The sequence below is a fragment of the Pleurodeles waltl genome, chromosome 3_1, assembly GCF_031143425.1.
Source record: "Pleurodeles waltl isolate 20211129_DDA chromosome 3_1, aPleWal1.hap1.20221129, whole genome shotgun sequence".
NCBI lineage: Eukaryota > Metazoa > Chordata > Amphibia > Caudata > Salamandridae > Pleurodeles > Pleurodeles waltl.
This window is the reverse complement of record NC_090440.1, coordinates 958110942-958133347: the sequence shown is the minus strand read 5'-3', so window position 1 is coordinate 958133347 and position 22406 is coordinate 958110942. Positions and strand designations below refer to the sequence as shown.

Below are 22406 nucleotides of genomic sequence, written 5' to 3'. Positions count from 1 at the left end.
CCAGCTAGTGGAGATGCCCGCCCCCTGGACACAGCCCCCACTTTTGGCGGCAAGTCCAGGAGAGATAATGAGAAAAACAAGGAGGAGTCACTGGCCAGTCAGGACAGCCCCTAAGGTGTCCTGAGCTGAGGTGACTCTGACTTTTAGAAATACTCCATCTTGTAGAAGGAGGATTCCCCCAATAGTAATAGGGATGTGCCCCCCTTACCTCAGGGAGGAGGCACAAAGAGAGTGTACCCACCCTCAAGGACAGTAGGCATTGGCTACTGCCCTCCCAGACCTAAACACCCCCCTAAATTCAGTATTTAGGGGCTCCCCAGAACCTAGGAACTCAGATTCCTGCAACCTAAGAAGAAGAGGACTGCTGAGCTGAAAAACCCTGCAGAGAAGATAGAGACACCAACTGCTTTGGCCCCAGCTCTACCGGCCTGTCTCCCCCCCCCTTCGGACGAAAACTGCTCCAGCGACGCTTTCCCCAGGACCAGCGACCTCTGAATCGTCAGAGGACTGCCCTGCTCTAAAAGGACCAAGAAACTCCCGAGAACAGCGGCCCTGTTCACCCAAGACTGCAACTTTGTTTCCAAAGGAGCAACTTAAAGACAAACTACGTTTCCCGCCAGAAGCGTGAGACTTGCAACTCTGCACCCGACGCTCCCGGCTCGACTTGTGGAGAAACAACACTTCAGGGAGGACTCCCCGGCGACTCCGAGACTGTGAGTAACCAAAGTTGTCCCCCCTGAGCCCCCACAGCGACGCCTGCAGAGGGAATCCCGAGGCTCCCCCGGACCGCGACTGCCTGACTCTCAGATCCCGACACCTGGAAAAGACCCTGCACCCGCAGCCCCCAGGACCTGAAGGATCGGAACTCCAGTGCAGGAGTGACCCCCAGGAGGCCCTCTCCCTTGCCCAGGTGGTGGCTACCCCGAGGAGCCCCCCCCTTGCCTGCCTGCATCGCTGAAGAGACCCCTTGGTCTCCCATTGATTCCAATTGAAAACCCGACGTGTGTTTGCACACTGCACCCGGCTGCCCCCGTGCGGCTGAGGGTGTACTTTCAGTGCTTACTTGTGTCCCCCCCGGTGCCCTACAAAACCCCCCTGGTCTGCCCTCCGAAGACGCGGGTACTTACCTGCTGGCAGACTGGAACCGGGGCACCCCCTTCTCCATTGAAGCCTATGCGTTTTGGGCACCACTTTGAACTCTGCACCTGACCGACCCTGAGCTGCTGGTGTGGTAACTTTGGGGTGGCTCTGAACCCCCAACGGTGGGCTACCTTGGACCCAAACCTGAACCCCGTAGGTGGTTTACTTACCTGCAAGAACTAACAATTACTTACCTCCCCTAGGAACTGTGAAAATTGCACTGTGTCTAGTTTTAAAATAGCTTTATGTGTTTTATTTGAAAAGTATATACAGGGAGTGCAGAATTATTAGGCAAGTTGTATTTTTGAGGATTAATTTTATTATTGAACAACAACCATGTTCTCAATGAACCCAAAAAACTCATTAATATCAAAGCTGAATATTTTTGGAAGTAGTTTTTAGTTTGTTTTTAGTTTTAGCTATGTTAGGGGGATATCTGTGTGTGCAGGTGACTATTACTGTGCATAATTATTAGGCAACTTAACAAAAAAAAATATATACCCATTTCAATTATTTATTATTACCAGTGAAACCAATATAACATCTCAACATTCACAAATATACATTTCTGACATTCAAAAACAAAACAAAAACAAATCAGTGACCAATATAGCCACCTTTCTTTGCAAGGACACTCAAAAGCCTGCCATCCATGGATTCTGTCAGTGTTTTGATCTGTTCACCATCAACATTGCGTGCAGCAGCAACCACAGCCTCCCAGACACTGTTCAGAGAGGTGTACTGTTTTCCCTCCTTGTAAATCTCACATTTGATGATGGACCACAGGTTCTCAATGGGGTTCAGATCAGGTGAACAAGGAGGCCATGTCATTAGATTTCCTTCTTTTATACCCTTTCTTGCCAGCCACGCTGTGGAGTACTTGGACGCGTGTGATGGAGCATTGTCCTGCATGAAAATCATGTTTTTCTTGAAGGATGCAGACTTCTTCCTGTACCACTGCTTGAAGAAGGTGTCTTCCAGGAACTGGCAGTAGGACTGGGAGTTGAGCTTGACTCCATCCTCAACCCGAAAAGGCCCCACAAGCTCATCTTTGATGATACCAGCCCAAACCAGTACTCCACCTCCACCTTGCTGGCGTCTGAGTCGGACTGGAGCTCTCTGCCCTTTACCAATCCAGCCACGGGCCCATCCATCTGGCCCATCAAGACTCACTCTCATTTCATCAGTCCATAAAACCTTAGAAAAATCAGTCTTGAGATATTTCTTGGCCCAGTCTTGACGTTTCAGCTTGTGTGTCTTGTTCAGTGGTGGTCGTCTTTCAGCCTTTCTTACCTTGGCCATGTCTCTGAGTATTGCACACCTTGTGCTTTTGGGCACTCCAGTGATGTTGCAGCTCTGAAATATGGCCAAACTGGTGGCAAGTGGCATCGTGGCAGCTGCACGCTTGACTTTTCTCAGTTCATGGGCAGTTATTTTGCGCCTTGGTTTTTCCACACGCTTCTTGCGACCCTGTTGACTATTTTGAATGAAACGCTTGATTGTTCGATGATCACGCTTCAGAAGCTTTGCAATTTTAAGAGTGCTGCATCCCTCTGCAAGATATCTCACTATTTTTGACTTTTCTGAGCCTGTCAAGTCCTTCTTTTGACCCATTTTGCCAAAGGAAAGGAAGTTGCCTAATAATTATGCACACCTGATATAGGGTGTTGATGTCATTAGACCACAGCCCTTCTCATTACAGAGATGCACATCACCTAATATGCTTAATTGGTAGTAGGCTTTCGAGCCTATACAGCTTGGAGTAAGACAACATGCATAAAGAGGATGATGTGGTCAAAATACTAATTTGCCTAATAATTCTGCACTCCCTGTATGCTATTGTGATTTTTCAAAGTTCCTAAAGTACTTACCTGCAATACCTTTCATTCAAAGTATTACATGTAAAATTTGAACCTGTGGTTCTTAAAATAAACTAAGAAAAGATATTTTTCTATACAAAAACCTATTGGCCTGGAATTGTCTGTGAGTGTGTGTTCCTCATTTATTGCCTGTGTGTGTACAACAAATGCTTAACACTACTCCTTGGATAAGCCTACTGCTCGGCCACACTACCACAAAATAGAGCATTAGTATTATCTCTTTTTGCCACTATCTTACCTCTAAGGGGAACCCTTGGACTCTGTGCATACTATTCCTTACTTTGAAATAGTGCATGCAGAGCCAACTTCCTACAGTGTGCGTGCGTGCGTGCGTGTCTGTGTGTGAAAGAATGATTCTGTGTGTGTGTGTGTGTGTGTGTTTGTGTGTGTGTGTGTGTGCCCCGTCCGCCCCCCTCCCAAAGCTGCCGGCCGCCACTGATGTATATAGAGGTAAGGAGTGAGGTATACAGAAACCCTGTACTCTCAGAGATGGCAGGGTCAAGAATACAGATTTAGACTGCCTTCAGAAGATAGGTGTAAGGAGTACATGGTCAGTTAGCCTCAGATGATAGGCGTTATAAATGCATGGTTAATGGCTGTTAATTTGTAAATACTCTGAGTCAGTGCTCCCAACCTTAGGGCACCCCTATAAGTAGGGCCAAATAATAAAACATAAATTGCAAAGCCAATAGGTAGCGCCTTTGGGATCTATTTGCTCTGGCACTACCTTTGAGCCATGATGTACAGCATCCTTCATGCTGTGCATCATGGCTCAATAAGAAAACAAAATGCCCCAGAGCTGAAAAATAAAATGGTAATAAACTTTCTTTATTACCATTTTATTTTTCAGTAGCTCATCCTGAACCAAGTCTCAGGATGGGGCGGGGCAATAGCTACTTAGTGACAGCAGCAGGGAGCTGTGCACTTGTTTAAAGTGCGCATGTCCCTTTGGCTGACCGTCCTGTGACAGCCAGCCTGACATGCACACTTTAAACATCTTAAGACAGCTGGGTTAGAGAAAGCACAGGCCTCCAGTGCTCTGGTGAGCACTGAGACAGCCCACTCCCACCAATCCTGATGCTGCTTCCATGCTGGCTGCCAGCATGAAACCAGTGTCAGGTTCTGGTAGTGCTGTTTTCCTGGTCCCCGCGCCGCGTTTACGACACAACGAGAGGAGGAGAAGGAGACCATCGGAGTCAGGTAAGTGCCTTTTCTTTTTTTTAAAACAAACAAAAATGATTGTATCTCTTCACCCCCGCCCCCTGCCGTAAATAGAAACCAGCCACCACTGAACAGGCAGGGTGTGCAGAAGAAACATGTGGGGGTGGAGCAACAAAAGGGGGCTGTAAGCAACATGGAGGGTGCAGGAGGGGGCAACATTGATGGCACGAGGGAGTAACTTGGGCAAGAGTGAGAGAAATGTGATTTCAAGATAACGGTAAGCTTATGGTTCAGTAAAACAGAAAATATACTTTCTATTTACCAATTGCCGCTTTTATACTAAGTAACCAGGGTCATAGTTTGGCCAATAAGATTTGAGGGTGTGAACTTCAGATTTTCCAATAATCACACTGGCATATAATGTTGGAATACATTAAACAACAAGCAGGGCACATGAGAGGGGCAATAGGGGCAGTGGAAAGGGTGATGAATGGCGATAGGTAGGGGTTCTAATTGAGAGAAAACAATATTTTGAAAAATAACCAACATTTTTTAAGACTTCCAAAGCAGAGAAGGAGTGAGTGTGTGTGCATTTTTGTCTGTCTGTATGGAAAGATTCCTTTTGAAATTCGACAGAAACCTCACCATACCCAACTGAAAGCACTTGGATCTAACAATTTTCCAGAAAATACATTTATTAGAGGGGGTTGTAATCCCACAGACAACCCCCCTCCAAAGCTACTCCCCTGTAAGTAACCTTTATGTTTTTATGGAAATTGATCTGTGTTTGGACTGATATATATAATCAAAGGTCTGTAATTTGATAATGATGGCAGGATGAATGAACATGCCTCCGAACGTATGGATAATGAATGGCTGTATATGAGAGCTTAAAGTGTGGTGGAAAATACAAAATGATGTGGTCATTTTTTTTTCTGACTTACCTAATAAAAAGGAAAAAACATGCAAAATTGTTTGTTCTTTTTTTAGAAAGCAGGTAGGAGGAGCAACACAGGCAGCGGACATGGATGCAATCAGTGGAAGTCGATAATTTTAGGAGGAAGGGGGCGGACGAGACACACACATACACACTCACACTCATTCATTCACACACACGCACGGACCCGTAGACACACACATCGATTCGTAAAACTCATTAGCAAATTCAAACATACACGCACACACGGACCAAAAATTAATTTTAAAAAACACCAGCCATACCTGCAGCTCAGCCTCGGAGGCCCCAGGAGGGTTGGGACTGCTGCCTTCTCTCATTAGTTGACCTTAGGTCAGCCAATGAGGGAAGACAGCAGTCCTGAGCCTCGGCGATCCCAGGAGGGTTGGAACTGTTGCCTTTCCTCATTGGCTGACCTTAGGTCAATAAGGCCAATGAGGGAAGGTAGCAGCCCCAACCTCGTCACAGAGTGGGATGGGGTCAGTGAGACTGGTGACCTGACCCCATTCTGTGAGATGAGTCACTAATTGACACTCAACCTTTGACGCTTCAGGGCTTAAAACTGAAGTGCCCAGGTGAGAGCCAATGAGTGACACTATTCCTCGTCACCAGGGTGAAGGCCTCGAGGATCTTTACTGAGCTGAGGAGGTCACGCCGACAGGAGCTGTGACCTCCTCAGCGCAGCAATGTTCAGCTCAGGCAGCCAGGAGCCTGTGCAAATAGTGCATGTCCAGCTCCTGGCTGCCTGACCTGAAAATAAGAAGTGTCTGTCAAGCTGACCTTTGCATAGCCTGACAGATACTCTTTTTGAGGGGTAAAAGATGAGGGGGTATGGCCTCTCAACCCCAAAGGGCGGACAGCGGCTAGATGCAATATGGGGGCAAAGTGGGCAATACGGGCAGGGTGTGCGGAAGAAACATAGGGGCTGGGAGAGGTTGAAACAATACAAGGGGCCTGTAAGCAACATGGAGGGTGCAGGAGGGGGCAACACTGAGGGTATGAGGAAGTAACTTGGGCAAGAGGGAGATAAATGTGATTTTAAAATAACAGTAAGCTTATGGTTTAGTAAAACAGAAAATATACTTTCTATTTAACAATTGCTGTTTTTCTGCTAATTAACCTTTATGTTTTTATGGAAATTGATCTGTGTTTGCATCTACAAATATACTCAAAGGTCTGTTCTTTGATAATGGCAGGATAAATGAACATGCCTCCAAATGTATGGATAATGAATGGCTATATACAAGAGCTTAAAATATGGTGGAAAATACAGGATGTCCGTGAACATAATGGCCAGTTCAATTACCTCTCAGTTGCATTAGTAATGAAGCTATATGTTTACAGCCTTGTGGGCCCAAAAGCAAAGGATAATGTTTACTAGTTGTGTGATGTTCTTTTCTACGTTATGCTGGGTTTATAGTGTAGCTAAAAAGCCTAGTCGCTTTCGGGGGGCAGGAGCTTGGGATTCTTTGTCCAGTTAAAAGAAAAGTTGTTTGGCCAAACCTTTACAGTAGTCACAGTTCCCAACAATAAGTTTGCGAAATGGTACAGGGAATCCTAGCTCCAGTCTTTTATATTTACATACAAAAAATCCACTGAAGAAGGGATGTTTCATTTAGTGATATCGAAAAAGAAGCAGGAGAGTTTATAGGAGAGATGTGAGCTCACCTTTTGACCAGAGTAGCTGGAACGGCAGTCCGGAAACAGACTAGGAGTTTAACAGTGTCTAAATAAGTCGTTAAATAAGTCAGTTCATGGTGGAAATTTACAGTGCACTGGAGCCTGGCCTGGACTGTCACCCAGTCCTGGCAAGTGCTGGATGAATAAAGTGAGCACTGAACAAAAACATGTCAGTGCACTGGTAGCAACTCAAAAGGCAGCTCAGGTTCTCTTTAGCATGTGTACAATATGCTAAGGCCTGTCTCCTCAGCCGGCACCTGACTGCTGAGTGCAGACTGATGGATGAACATTACTGTTTCATACCTGGGTAAGACTTGCTGATGCACAACAGGAACTCTCGCGTATGAGACCCGAAGGGTAACTGCACCTCCAAATCAATGTCTTTTGACAGAAATCTTACTGCAACATCAGCACCTTTTGAAAAAAGACAAGCAACAAATTGTGTGAATGCTAATGTAGCAACATACCGTACTTAATTATGCACGATTGCCACTCTGACACTGTAATTATGTGATTGGCCACCACATGGAGCATCCGGACTCCTTAAAGAATGAACTTTGGCACCTCTCCCTATATTTTCTCCATATCCTGGTTTACTTGTTTATCCATTAACCATATCTTTCCCACCCCTGTCTTCAGCACAACTCCCTGATAAGCAGCGTCTTGTCTACCATGTCCTTTCTATCTTCCAACCGCCTGCTTTGACCTGCCTCCTTGCCTCTCTTTCCCTCACACTTTCTATGAACAGCTTCAAATCTGTCAGTTTTCCCTCCACTCCTGCCGTGCTATTCTGTTTCAGTCCTGCTCTCCATAGTGGAGTCCCTCCACTTCTTGACTCATACCAAACGTTTTGCTCACCCCCTATGGATTTCTTTTGGTCCCAGGCGGCAAAGGTGCCCCAAGCAGAGAAAAGAGACATATGTTTAGTGGAAACAGCCTCATACCAGTAGGTGGACATTGAGCTGCGTTTTTAATGCTACCGGTCATTTAGCCTGCAATGCTCAAATAAACAGCGCTGCAGCAGGAAGTGGTGCAATGCCAGTGGGGGAGTAAAAGAATGCAATCACCAAGCGGCAAACACCGGCGTTCAGAGTGTTTGCTCTACGGTGAAATGTTAGCAAATCCCTAATATCATACTAGAAGGCCTGGATTTCAGGTGGACAATCAGTCCTGCAAAGTCTCAGCAGGTTAGTGGTGGACTGCCTTCAGCCTTGCTGGGGCCCATTCCAGGGATGGCAGTAAGGAGTGATTTTTTTTTAACAGTGGTGTCATAAACCATCCTTGAAAAAAGTGTTTTTCAGAACTTCCTAACCTGGAGATAGTTCAATTTACATCTTAAGGTTTGATCAAGTTAATTCCAAAGGTGGGAGCCAAGAGTTTGTTATAGCCTTAGAGCTCGCCATAGCGGGCTACACAGGCCATTAAAGGCCCGCTCCAGCATGCAAAGGCCTTTAACAAGGGAGCAGGACTTTAATTGCTGGTATAGCCCAGCTACGAAGGACTATAAGGCTATTAGAACATTCTGCCACTGGAGGGAAGAATGTTCTAAGAAATAAAAGGTATATAAAATGTTGTTTTCTTTTCTTTTTTGTGTTACAAAAACACTAATGCCCTAAAGTAATTTCTTTCACTTCCTGTACCCAAGTAAGATTGTCACCTAGGTCACTTTCACTAAATCCTCTCACATTTGCAGTCAGAAAAATGAAAGTACACAACAGTTTCCAAATAAGCAGCAATTTGTCAGAAGACACAGTTTGAAATTTGACCTTTGTCTTCGAACGCACAGCAAATGTGATAAGATAAACTTATAATTTGAAGGAATCTTTTTTCCTCCTTCGCCTTCTGAACTCCAGCTGCAGCACCCCCACACACCCCTCCTTCCTCCGGCTCAGGTGTAAACAGGACCTTTGCATGGCTTGTCTAACTGCCCGTCTATCTTACAATGATGCCACACTCACCTTCTTGTAATCCCTCATCACTCAAATAGCGGACCAATCGCTGGCGACAAAGTCCCTAAATAGTTAGTTTAGGATTCTTTGTGATGTTAGCACCTCCCTTCATGTAGCCACATCAAATCCAACCAACACTAAACAAAGCAGGCAGTAAACATTGACTGTGACTTTAGAGATACACTTAATCAAAAGGTCTTCATACCTAGTGCACAAGCGGCAAGTGCATAAGTAAGCCACCAAAGTGTAGGCCTCACTTTCAAGGCCCTGTTAGGAAAGTACATAACATTCATTGTACAATTATTGTGAACTATGCAAATATTGCATGCTTCCTCAGACTCTTTTTCCCTACAATTTTCTCTCAAAATAAACTGAGCTCCCGAGTTTAAATCTTAAACTAATGAATTGTTTTGGCAGTTTTACAGACATTGATGAGGTGTCATTCCTCACCCCATTATCACTAACCATTTTCTATAAAGCCCTTTATATGTTGGGCCAGCTTGATATCACTAAACGTTGGGAAATGTTAGGGTTAAAAAGGCACTACAATACAATACAACTAATATTAGCTCTTATAATAAGAACATGGTTTTACATGATGCTTAAGTAACAGTTTTTGCCAATCAAAGCTCTATAAGTATCATGGGTTACTGTTACCAAATTTAGTAGTAGTAAAGGGGATGTGCTTGTCACTGAACATGGCATTAGGCGGCACTTTGCATTATGAGTTCCCAGGGGCCGACTGTGGTCTCATGGTGGACGTGGGGGTCAGAGGCAACCTTTAGCACTTCCAAAAAAGATAACCTTGCCATTAGGGTTTATTTATAATGCATGCTTTGACAACAGCATGTATGTGTACGTACAACAGGGGCGGCTGGTGTTCAAGGGCTAAGGGGCTGCGCCCCTAGCCTTTTCTGGCCTCTCTAGTGAAGCATATATTTAAATACATGATGAAAGTAAAACATTTTCTGCACAACATTTTCAGAGTGAAAGTTGTGCACTTTGAAAAGCCCCACTGCGCCTGCGTCAGTAAGTGGCTGAAAGCTGCACAGTAGGGCTGACAGGGCTTGCCCACGCAAAGCCCTTACGTTTTCTCAGAACGCAGTGACGTCCCTGGCTTATCTCCGCCTCCACCAGAAGCCCTGATAGTGAACAGCCTGGAGCATTTTTTGTTCAGCCCAGGTTTCTGAAAACTTCATGTCACTCCGATATTATTATCCACCATTTCCTATTTACTCAAATGTTGGAGTGTGATCAGAAGGGTCTACGTACCAGAGGTCACATTTTATTAAAAGAATGTTGCATTGCACAAAGAAAATCCCCTTTTCCTGCACTACAAGCAGTCTGTGGCAGAGAAATTGAATAAATACAATAAATAACTCCATCCAGGGCTCTCTGGGAGACAGGAGTGTGACCTGAAGATCTCAAGTCATAAATATGCCAAAGATAACCCTGCACACAAGTAAGTTGGAGCTCTATCTTTTTTACAGACAATAAGATAAAAATCTGTTCTCTCAGCTCTCCTCTCCCTTCACTGCCTCTGTAGGTGATTTTGTCTCTCAAAGGCAGTAATGGTTCCAGTAATTTATCATGGCTAGTTATGCTCCTTTTATTTCTTCTGCAGACTAATGACGTGATATGTCAATCTGCAGCTCAAATAAACGTGTACCTTTTATCACTGAAACTGCTGGATACTGGATGGGTGAGGTAATGTGTGTTTGTTTGAATAAGTGTTTGCAGGGCTTGACTGAGTGGCTGAGAAAATGTAGGTGTCTGTGTATAAGAGTTGTGTGAATGGCAGTGGATGACAATGTGGATGAGTAAATGGGTAGGTGACCAAAGGCAGTGGGTGAGTAGGTGAATGGAAATACGTGGGTAGTGAGGCTCACTCACAAGGTGCAATTCCGTCTTGTATTTGTGCCCCACCACTGCTTTCAGTCACCAGCCGCCACTGACGTACAAACAGGGGCAGCTCCTCCTTAAGGGCAGAGAAGCATTGCCACCCCCCCTCCCCACCAGCAGCGGAAGCTACAAACCTTTCAGAACTAAAGGTTAACAAACATAATAAAATGTTTATTATCCTTTGGTTCAGAAAGGGATGGGGCCACGGGGTGACGTGCACTAGCAGGAGTGCTCAGTACTCCTCCTCAGAGCGCATGTGTGTTTGGCCGGCCGTCTTGTGCCAGCCAAACACACATGCTCAGTAGGCTGTCTCTTGCCTGGCTGGAGAGAGCCTGCACAGACTCCCAGTCTGCCTGGGAGCCTGTGCCTGCAGCGATGCTGGGAAGGAGCGGTGCGGGTCGGCCGATGAGGTAAGTTTTTTTTATAGAAAAAAAAATATATTTAATGTACCCCCCTGCTTCCCCTCTCCCCTGCCCTCCTTCCCCTCCCCGTCATGCCGCACCCGCCCCACCCCTTTTATGCGCTGCGAGCCACGACTGAGTACAAAATACAGCCAAAGTTAGTAACAAATTCAGATTCTTCACAAATTCACAAAATAGACTGATCTCAGGAGTGAAACTCCAGACCATAACGGGATTCATTAAAGCCTATCTCTGAGGAGGAAGTGAAGCTTGTCATCTTGGGCTCCAAGCCAGGATGCCTAATGTGCCTTATCTTAGGCAGTGTTATCGATCACTTGTTGGGGGTATTTCCGTTAGTGTCTCTGAACTGGTCAAATCTTGCAGTCTACCTGGAGGGTAGTAGTGTTGCCCCCTCTCTTGAAAAATCAAGCTGTGGGATGGCCAATTCTAACAACTGTCTGCTGCCTGCCTTGGCTCTCATATCGCAAATGTGGAAATGTGTGGGTTAAGAGTCCTTAGATTTCCATCAGGAGTCAAATATTTTTGACACATTATAATTAACCTTTTACCACAGTTGCAGCAATTGCACTGGTACGCGCACTGGTTCTTACCAGGACGATCCTGAATCAAGGAAGTGTGGAAGGAATGGTCTTGTGCAACCTTTCTGCGGCATTCAAGGATGCGTGTATCACTGTTCTGACTCGGAGATTAGAAGATTTGGGAATCTTAAGCATCACCCCGAAATCCCTTATAAGGGTCTTCGGACCCACTTGCTCCCTCCATTCAGATCTGAGAGGATGGCATTGCAGTCTAGGATGCTGCACGGTTCTCTTGGTCATACATTCTTTCTAACACCTATATTCATTGCAGATTCTCATAGATGAATAGCTATTTTGCTTGCAAGGTAACTGTTACCAGCTGTTAGGTCAGATTTTTTTTAAGGCATGGCAAAGTGGGCAATTTCCCAAGGCCCCCATCTTCCAAGGGGGCCCCAGCAAAATAATATTTTTCTTTATCTAGCTTGCCTCAATCTATTTCCATATCTCAGCCACTCTCCTCTCTGCCTACCTCTTCCTCTTAGTCTCATTCTGTTTACCCGGTGGCATCTTAAGGATTTTCGGGGGCCCAAGAAAGACGTATTTCTACTACTTTTGTGTTAACCCGGTTTCTGACGTTTATTTGGCATAACGTAGGCTTCAATTAGCGGAAAGTGCGCAGCAAACTTAGGATAACGGGATGTAAATATGTCTTGCATTTTGTTTCAGTCTGCTTTGTATTGTACTTCTTTGTGACTTTCAGTGATCATTCTACACTTTATTTTGTAAGTTTGGTTAGACTTACATTACTGCAGGCCGCAGTGCTATTATTACGTGCGTGCACTACACATTCTTGACTCTAATTGTTGCCACTGTAAATATGAAATCTGTTGTGCAGTGCTTTGAAACCTGTTGTCTGTTGGAGCTCATGCTAAATAAATAAATACATTCTATCGCAGTCTGCGGAGGACACGCCGCTGGTTATTGAACTTAAAAAGCAGGCTTCTACAGGAGCCACGAGGGTGGGAGGCTGTCTCTTGGCCATCAGACAATGGATTTCATAAGCTCGTGAGCAGGGGCGTAGGAGACACTAACTTTCTGGGGGGGACAGGGACAACCTTGAGGTGGGCCCCCTGCACAAAGTTTTCAACCAGAAGGGTTGCCGTGGTGGAGGGAGATGGGGAAGGCGGTCGCTTCCAGTCGAGTCCTGTGTGGCCTGCAATTCCCTGTCTGCTGGGCCCTTTGCTGCCTGTTAGGCAGCAACAGACTCTGTGATGCTGTCTGCCTGTGTGAAGTCCTAAGAGGCCTGTACTGCCTGCTGGGCGCAGTTCTACCCGTTGATTCCTGTGCTGCCTGCCATGCACTGTGGCGCCTGTTGGGAGCTTTCTTTCTAGTCAGGCTGTGTCAGTCTCTGGGCCCCTGCCTGCCTATGAAGGTCAGTAAGGCCTATGATTGCTGCTAGGTCCTTGTCTGACTGTCAAGTGGCAGTCTCTGTGCTGCCGCGTTCCTGTGAACTGCTGTGCTGTCTGACAGGGTCGGCCTTAGTGCTGGTGGCGCCCTGTGCGACATTGTTTGTTGGCGCCCCCTAGTGACCACCTCCGCCATGGATTCCTTCACTACTATCCGTCACCACTCTCTCTCAGATGCATGTCATTAGTTTTATAGCACCACTCATACCGGGAAATATCCCTTACAACGCAATCAATGCAATGCAATGCATTGACCACGCTGCCATTACCACAAATATGGGTCTAGCACGCATGCCTTTCATATCTTTACCACGCATATGCGTGGTTACAGCATAGAAAGCGGTCTAGCTGTCCGGGTGGAACAGGAAGAAGCAGAGGAGAGAAAGGTAAGTAGGGCTGTGGCCGGGTTTAGGGTGGGAGGTTGGGAGGTTGGGGTCATTTTTAGGACAGGGTAGGGTCAGGGTAGTTTTTAGGACAGTGTGGGGTAGGTTTTAGCGTTCAGGAGGAGGGCGTGGAGTTCAAGTAGCTTTTAGGACAGTGTGGGGTAGGTTTTAGGGTACAGGGTGGGGGTCATGTAGTATTTAGGACAGAGTGGGGTAGGTTTTAGGGTTCAGGGTGGTGGCAGGGGCGCCAAGGTAGTTTTTAGAGCAGTTCAGGGTAGGTTTTAGGGTTCAGAGTGGGGGTCAGGGTAGTTTTTAGGACAGGGCAGGCGGGTTTAGGGCTTAGGGCAGGGGCAGTTTTAAGTGCTTGGAGGGGTGGAGTATGGTATCAGGTGTAAGGGTGCAGGGTACGGAGAATTGACCACGCATGTTCCTTCACCAAACATGCTTTTATAATGAAATTCGTTGTAAAGCATGCATAGTAGTAAAGACATGGTCGTTGTTGAGAGCGCGATGTTAAGGCATGCACGATATACCCCTCCCAAGCCATGTAACACCTATTTCCAAAGGGAAAGGGTGTTGCCTCCCTCTTCCAAATGAAATCCTTTGTTCTGCCTTCCTGGGCATGAGCTGCTCAAGCAGCAAAAGGAGGGCAGAAATCTGTCTGAGGGGTGGCAGCAACGTGGGCTGCCCGGAAAACCCCAGAAAGCTGGTAGGAGCAATGCTGGGGATCCTCCCCCAAAGTGCATGGAATCATACAATCAATACTGACAATAGTATTGGGGTATGATTCTGACATGTTTGTTACCAAACATGCCCAGGTTCGGAGTTACCATTATGTACCTGGACACAGGTAGTGACCTATGTCTAGTACAAGCGTAAAAGGGCGTCGCGCACACTCAAGAGGTCCAGGAAAATGGAGCTGGAGTTTGTGGGGGCACCTCTGATCTTGCAGAGGTGCCCTCACACACAGACACTTGCACCCTGCCATCGGGGCTAGGAGGGCCTACCATAGGGGTGACTTACAGTGACCTGGTGCAGTGACCTGAAGTGAAAAGGTGCAAGCCTGCAAACACAGCTTACATGGGCTCCTATAGGTGGCATAATACATAATAGATGCTGCAGCCCATGGGGAACCCCTGATCCCCCAATGCCCTGGGTACCTGGGTACCATATACTAGGGACTTATAAGGGGCACCAGTATGCCAAGTGTGGGGTGTGTGTGGTCCAAGCAACCAAATTTAATGGGAGAGAGCAGTGGGGTACTGGTTAGCAGGATCCCAGTGAACACAGTCAAAACATACTGACAACAGGCAAAAAGTGGGGTAACCATGCCAAAAAGAGGGTACTTTCCTACATCTGACAAAAGCAGTAACCCACTGACCTATTCACATTATATACACTTTGTGATCTGCATGTAGACATCCTTTGTAGCAGGCATAGTAACCCTGTATGTTATGATGAGTCAAAACTTCTACTAGACAAAACTTCAATCTCTCTCCAGAAAGACCATTAATCACCTGAATTAACTTGAGATTGTTATTGTTGCCTGAAAACTGATGGTGGCAAGGAACATCCAGCAGGTGCATTTAAAGTCACAATATACTTGCAAACATAGCACCCCCATCCTAAGTCAGCACCAAGTGCAGCAGCAGCGGTTGCATCGCCCTAGCTGCCTTACCTAGCCCTGTCCATCTCTCTGGCCATCTGGTTCTTCCTGGGACCCATGCTTTGTGCTGGTCTCTCCGCTGTCTATCCAGCAGTGTCAGGCTCTGTTCCACCATAGCCTGTGAAGTCCTGTAAAGCCTGTGAGCTGCCACAGTGTTGGCTTCGCATCCACAGGCCATTGGCAAGAAATGAGATTTACAGACTGCCCTTAGCCTTCGGAGCAGGCTTTCACAAATACCAGAAAGGCTGAGGGAGAGACAGGGGACCGAAATGTTGGGGGGGCAGGATGTCAACTTAGGGGACAATAATTAGCACTGGGACAGGCAAGCTGGAGAGAGAGGAGCGAAGAGAGTGAGAGAGAGGCGACAGAAACGGGGCCCTAACAAACATTGGCGCACAGGGTGCCAGTAGTGTGCTAAAAGCCGGCCCTGCTCATATCTCTCAGTAACTCAACAATACTGTTTTTAGAAAGGGAGATACTCTGCAACACAGCACTGTATTTAAAAAGAAAGGGAGTTACTTAGCAATAGTTTATTTAATTACCCAAACCTCCTTATCGTCTTCAAATCTTGCTGCTGTCTTCAGGGTTGGATCTTCAAGGGACAGGAAGGGTTGGCTCAGGGCCTCTCCTCTCCCTTTGTTCTCAGAAGTGCAGACTGCAGGCAGCTGATGGCAAGGTGAGAAGGAATCCCTTGTGTGCTGCAGCACAACAAAAGGGAGGAGGGCGAGTGTCCTGGAGCCAGGTCACAGGTCAAGTGCAGGGCCAGTATAGGTAGCGCTTTCATGCGCTAATGGCCCTGCGAATTAAAGGAGAAGGGAAAATTCTTCTGTCCCCTCGTCCCCCCCACCCTTGTCCCCCGTATCCCCCCCACTCCAAAATCTGGGGGGGACATATCCCCCGCGTCCCCCACACTTCCTACGCCCATGCTCGTGAGCTCAGTGTGAACAAAGGTCAGCAGCCAGTTGTCAGTGATTGATTAGGCACTGGTGCACTGGACGCTACAGATACATAAAATGGCAGAGTATGAGCATAAAAAAGAACTACGACGACTAAGGGATGCTATGAAGAAGTTAGCATGGGGAACCCCGATTCCTGCTTCCATTGTGAAACACTCGAACATTCTTCTGATGTCAATGTATCCCTTAAGGTGCAGAGTAATGCGGGTTCCAAGTATTGTTTCCATCTTCTCAGAAATATACTGCTTTTCCTCTCTACGAATTTCAATCCTGTGTGGTTGCTTTCTCTTTACATACAAAAATCAACTACGGCAGCAGCCTGTGCTGCAGTCTCCCTGCCTAGGTGCTTGCTAAGCTGCGGTGTTTATAAAATTTGGCATTACGCAGAGAGCAGAAACTAGGGAAATGTAATAATGCATCCGGGTATGGATTGGTTGGCATCTGTCTGGGCAGCGTGTTCAGTTTAAAACCGTGCGTCTAGTCTAGTACATAAGTCCTTATATGTCTGCGAGGCCTGAGCTCACTCACTACGGCTTTCACTGACTGCTGACTAAGCTACTCCTATGTTTGTGTCTCAGCACATGGAGTCCACTAGGTGGCGCACAAACCACTTCCCATATAATAAAATCAACTCCAATCATTAATCAGTTTGTATGCCGGGGCCGCGCACATCTCATTACCTCAGGGTGAACTCCATCACTTAAACTTAGGTTAATGGGTCCCTAAAATGTATCTTAGGCTGGCCATCTCCAAAATGGACAAAGGGCTTGAACGATGCAGGGGCCCCAGAGGGGTGGGGACCCTCTGCACTTTGTCCTTGTATCTCATCTCTGCCAACGTTGGTGTGTTTGTGCTTTTTAGCGCGCACACACGATTGCTGCGCCCCCAATGAACAGTAGATTTGTGACAATATAAAGGACCTACACGGCAGAATCTCACTATGAATGTGCCATTTGTCAGACTGTGGAATTTATCCCAGTCTGACCACCTTTTTGGGGGGAGGGGAGGAGGTAGATACCAGGGTAAAAAAACATAAAAAGGCATGGGGCAGAAGGCTGGGCCATCTTGGCATCTTTTCCCAAATTCACAGAAAAAGGATGAGGAGGGGGCTGGTCCTTTTTGCATCTGGTAGTGCACTCAGTCCCCCAAACCCAGATACTCTTTCTCAACTTCTGTGGAGCAGACTTTATTTTACCACCAACCTGCCTGCCCCAGGTTGAACAGAAGGCTCTCTAGACAGCAGTGATATTTTTATTAAGAAAAAGGAATGAGGTGGGGAGCAAGTCCTTTGAGCATCAGAAAGCCCCAAATCCAGAGCCTGAGAAAGTCAGTTTTCCAGAGAGCGGTTCCAAGCGACATCCTAGACAATGAATGCAAAACTAATTTTGTGTATGATGCCACATGAAACTCTAATGTGGATATCTCCCTGTTATTGACAAATGCGCCATCTACAATTTTATGTTGAGAAGGCCCCACTGTCCATACTCCTGTTAGTGATATGAGCGGTGGAAGGAGCAAGCTCAGAGCCAACACTGCCCTGAGGAACACTGTGACGTTATCAGTAATACATGTGATATAGGCCCTCATTATGAACTTGGCAGTCGAGACCGCCATGCCGGAGGCAGTGGAAATTTCTGCCACCGGCATGGCGGTCTCGATTGCCACATAATGAACACAGTGGGGACTGCCACAGGCGGCCCTCCACCACCGCCAGGCTACCGCCGACAGGCAGCCTGACAATGACGGAATTCTTCATCCGACAGGGCAGCGCTGCAGTGCTGCCTCCGGACGAAGAACCCTTGTTCCGCCAGCCATTCCCTGGCGGTTTCACCTGCCAGGAAAAGGCTGGCGGAAGGGGTGCTCCACGGCCCCTCTGTGGGCTCTTGCACTGCCCATGCTTTTGGCATGGGCAGTGCAGGAGCCCCAGTGCACAGCCACATCACGCAGGTCAGGCAGTGATCTGCGCGATGGGTGCTGCTGCACCCACCGCACTGCAGCACTGTTTCCCCCCCGCCAGCCTAGTTGAATGTTTTTTATACGGCCGGCGGGGTCTCAAGGGGGCTGGCGGTCTATGTTTAGACCACCAGTATGAACACGGCGGGGAATCGCACTGTGTTCATAATGACCCCCATAATCTTCTAACTCGAAGCAGGTTCAGAACCCACCTGTAGGAACAAGCCTTCATGTAAACATGCAGTAACCAATGCATTAAAACAAACAGCATTTTATAATGGAAGCTCCCTGTTTCCAAACACTGCACGTTTGTTACAGATTAAGTGAAGTGAAATTTAAGTAAATTAGCCGTAAATCATTCACCTGGGGAACTCAAAACTAAGATGCAGGTCTTCTGGTTCTGCCGTCAGCAGGGACAGAAGTCTTGAGGGTTGTAAAAGCTCACAAATGTAATTTTAAGGTGTTTAAAAAAATAAAAAAACATACTCAATTTAATGCAGTTGCAATGCAGAATTCCCATGATGGTCATACCTACATCCACAGTTTTCCTTACACTGGTGATTATCAAACAAGACGGTCTGTGATTGTTAAACAGCTTTGTGGGATGTAGTTCACTAACAAAACTGCAATGAAAGTAGCCTGCCTTTGGTGTATGACATTATTCTGAACTGCCTTTTTTGACAGAACGGTGATATTCTCATGAAAAGGATGTAACCTCACCAGGCCTGGTTTCAGGAATTAATATCTGGATGGGGCAAATTTTTGACAATTCGGGAGATAGCCTACAACCTGGGCTCAGGTGCCACTGCACCTCCTGCATTGTTGGCAGGTAAACCCCTGTCTCCTCTTCCTCAACACACACCTCCCCACTGGAGCTTGATTCAGACATATGCTATTGTCACCACTGGGCTGTTTTCTTTTTAGGGGCATGCCCAGAGTTTTGTCTCAGACAGTAGAAACATACCGAAAATCCTCTAAAGGCGGTATTTTTCTTCCTATCAGTACACAAATAAAACAGTTATTATTGAAACAATGCACTATAAAATGTATTCTAGATATTTCTCATTGACCCCTGACTGATAATTAAACAAAAGTGAAAAAAAAATCACATTTGCTGACTTGGCGGAAGCACTTAGGGGCATATTTATACTCTGTCTGCGCCGAATGTGCGTCAAAAATTTTGACGCACATTCGGCGCAAACCTTGCCCCTTATTTAAATTTTGAAGCCTTAGACCGCGGACTTCAAAATCCCGCTGTGTGCATCATTTACTGGATGCGGGAAACCACCTTGCGTTAATGATATGCAATGTAGGCGTTCCCGTCCAAAAAATGACACAAACACCCGTGCGTCGTATTTATGCTACCGCGCAAAAATCCCGCACAGCCGGAAGGTGGAGTCGGAAAATTACGCACAGCCCGATATGCGTCAAAAATTTACGCCTGGGTCAGGGCAGGCATTAAAATGGGGCAAACACACCTGTATTTAATCAAAACACACAGAAGCAACAGCAGGGCAGCAAGAGGAAGACATGGAGGTGCTTCTCATCTAGGGTGCACGCAGACGCAGAGCACAGCAACAACACAGCAACAACAACAGCAGCTTCCACAACACCAGCACGGACCCCAAAGGCAACGCAGAAGGCAGGAGAGGATATTCCGCACCAGGACAACCCTTAATGGCCTCAGGGAACATGACATCATCCAGATGTACAGGTTGAACTGGCAAGCCATTCAGCAGCTGCTGCGCAACATTGAACCACAGTTGGCACCCAGCTTGCAGACACCCCGCACCATCCCAACAGAAACCAAGCTGCTAGCTGTACTACACATGTTGGCAAGTGGCTCCTTTCAAACCACTGGCGCCCTGGTTGCTGGGATATCACAGCCATCATTCTCCACATTCCTGCCCAAGGTACTGGATGCCATAATCAGACTCACACTACGCCACATCTGCTTCCCAAACACAGCAGAAGCAGCAGGAGACCAAACAGGGGTTTTACCTCATTAATGGATTCCCACACATCCTTGGTGCCATTGATTGCACAGAAGTACGCCTTGTGCCACCTGCTGCAACTGAACATCTATACCACAACAGGAAGCACACACTCCATCAATGTGCAGGCCATTGTGGATCACCAAGGATTGATCACCAACATCATGGCAAAGTATCCTGGGAGTGTACATGATTTGTTCATCTTCCGTCACTGTACCATCAATCAACACTTCCAGGATGGACGATATGGCAATGGACTACTTGTTGGTAAGTACAGAAACCTACTTATATACACACTGCACAGCAACCCTCTAGGACAAATAACACATACACCACGACAGCAACATGTGAACAGGAACACACTGAGGTTGTGACACCGCTAGGCATGTCTGATAGGTCTGCAGTGAACTTGTCACACATGTGAAATTAGTGTACAGTCAAATGTTAAGACGTCAATGATCACAACGTATGGAGAGGTTTGGCAAATTGTCACCTTGCAAAATGTAAGCGTCTCACTGATGTTTAAATTAATCCATTGCATATGTTTAAAGGTATGGGATGTTCAGGGTACATAGATGCAAACGTGTTACCACCACTGTCAAATTGAATCTGTGTATGGGACTATCATCTCACCCCCAGTGAAGACACAGGAACACCTGTATCACAAGTCACAATGCTAGGGAGTACACACTGTACTGCAACTCCCAAAACATACTGCTGACAACCGGTCAGCAGGCAAACACTCATTCAGCCAAGGAAACAACCCAATGCTGATGGTACATCCTAGAAGCCTAGGAATCAACACAATAACACAAAAGAGTCACAGACAACACAAGACAACTACTGCCATGCAAGGTGATATTGATGGGGCAAGCTACATCAACATGATCTCAATCATTTTCTCTTTCAACTGATCAGGGGCATGGGATCCATCCATGGATTATGATACCATTTGGCAGCCCAAGCACTGCAGCAGAGCGTGCCTACAATGAGGCACATAGGAGAACACGCACTATAGTCGAGAGGACCTTTGGCATCCTGAAGTCGAGATTCAGGTGCCTCGACATCACTGGTGGCAGCCTCCTATACTCACCAGAAATGGTCTGCAAGATCATTTTAACATGTACCATCCTGCACAACATTTGTGTACGAAGGAACATTCCTGTTTCAGAACCAGAGCCACAAATGCCTGAAGAGGAGTGTTAGAAATGGGGTTTTTGGTTGGCAGTCAGGTTACCCTCTGTCCAAGCAAGAACCCTCACTCTAGTCAGGGTAAGTCACACACAATCCAAATTATCCTGTGCCCACCCTCTGGTAGCTTGGCACGAGCAGTCAGGCTTAACTTAGAAGGCAATGTGTAAAGTATTTGTGCAATAAATCATACAACAACACAATATAGCACCACAAAAATACACCACACAGTGTTTAGAAAAATATATAATATTTATCTGGGTATTTGCAGGTCAAAACGATCAAAGATGCAACATGAATTTGTAATGATATCACTAAAAAGTGATATGAAGTATCTTAAGTCTTTAAACAGTAAACAAAGTCTCTTTCAAGCACAAAGTACCTGGTTTGGAGTGGAAAATCTCTGCAGAGGGCCGCAGAAGAGGAGATGCGTGGAAAAATGGTGTGTGCGTCGGTTACACCCCTTCACACACGGACTTGCGTCGTTATTTTTCACGCGGGGAGATGTGCGTCGTTCTACGGGAGGAAAAATGGTGTGTACATCAGTTTCGCCCCTTCACACACGGACTTGCGTCGTTATTTTTCACTCGGGGAAGATGTGCGTCATTTTCCGGCACGCGGACCATCTCCTTCTATGGATCGCGGGATTACCAGATGTCCCAGGGTCTGTGCGTGGATTCCTCGGCTTGTTATCCGGCTGCGTGTCGTTCCGGGAGGCTGTGCGTGGAATTTTCTTTCTCACGGCAGGCGTCGCATCGATTTCCTCTCTGGAGGTCGGGCGGCGTTGTCCATGCGAGGCCGTGTGTAGAAGTTCCGGTCGCACCGCAGGCGTCGTGTCGAGCGGCGTCTTTCGGGATTGGCGTGCAGTGAATTTTTCACCGTGGAGCAAGCTGTGCGTCAAAATTTTCGCCGCACAAGGAGTCCAGTTGAAAAAGAGAAGTCTTTTTGGTCCTGAGACTTCAGGGAACAGGAGGCAAGCTCTATCCAAGCCCTTGAAGAGCACTTTTGCAGCCAGACAAGAGTTCAGCAAGGCAGCAGGCCAACAGCAAGGCAGCAGTCCTTTGTAGAAAGCAGACACGTGAATCCTTTGAGTAGCCAGGCAGTTCTTCTTGGCAGGATGCAGGTTCTGGTTCAGGTTTCTTCTCCAGCAAGTGTCTGAGGTGGTAGGGCAGAGGCCCTGTTTTATACCC

The 22406-nt window shown here is 46.8% G+C and overlaps 1 protein-coding gene across 1 annotated transcript in view; it reads right to left on the bottom strand.

Moving 5' to 3' along the window:
• INPP5B (inositol polyphosphate-5-phosphatase B) overlaps window positions 1-22406 on the bottom strand; it is a 738051-nt gene that overhangs the window by 645565 nt on the left and 70080 nt on the right. The window contains exon 4 of the mRNA XM_069223977.1: window positions 7120-7230. Coding sequence (XP_069080078.1) covers window positions 7120-7230 — 111 coding nt within the window. The remainder of the gene's footprint in view (window positions 1-7119; window positions 7231-22406) is intronic.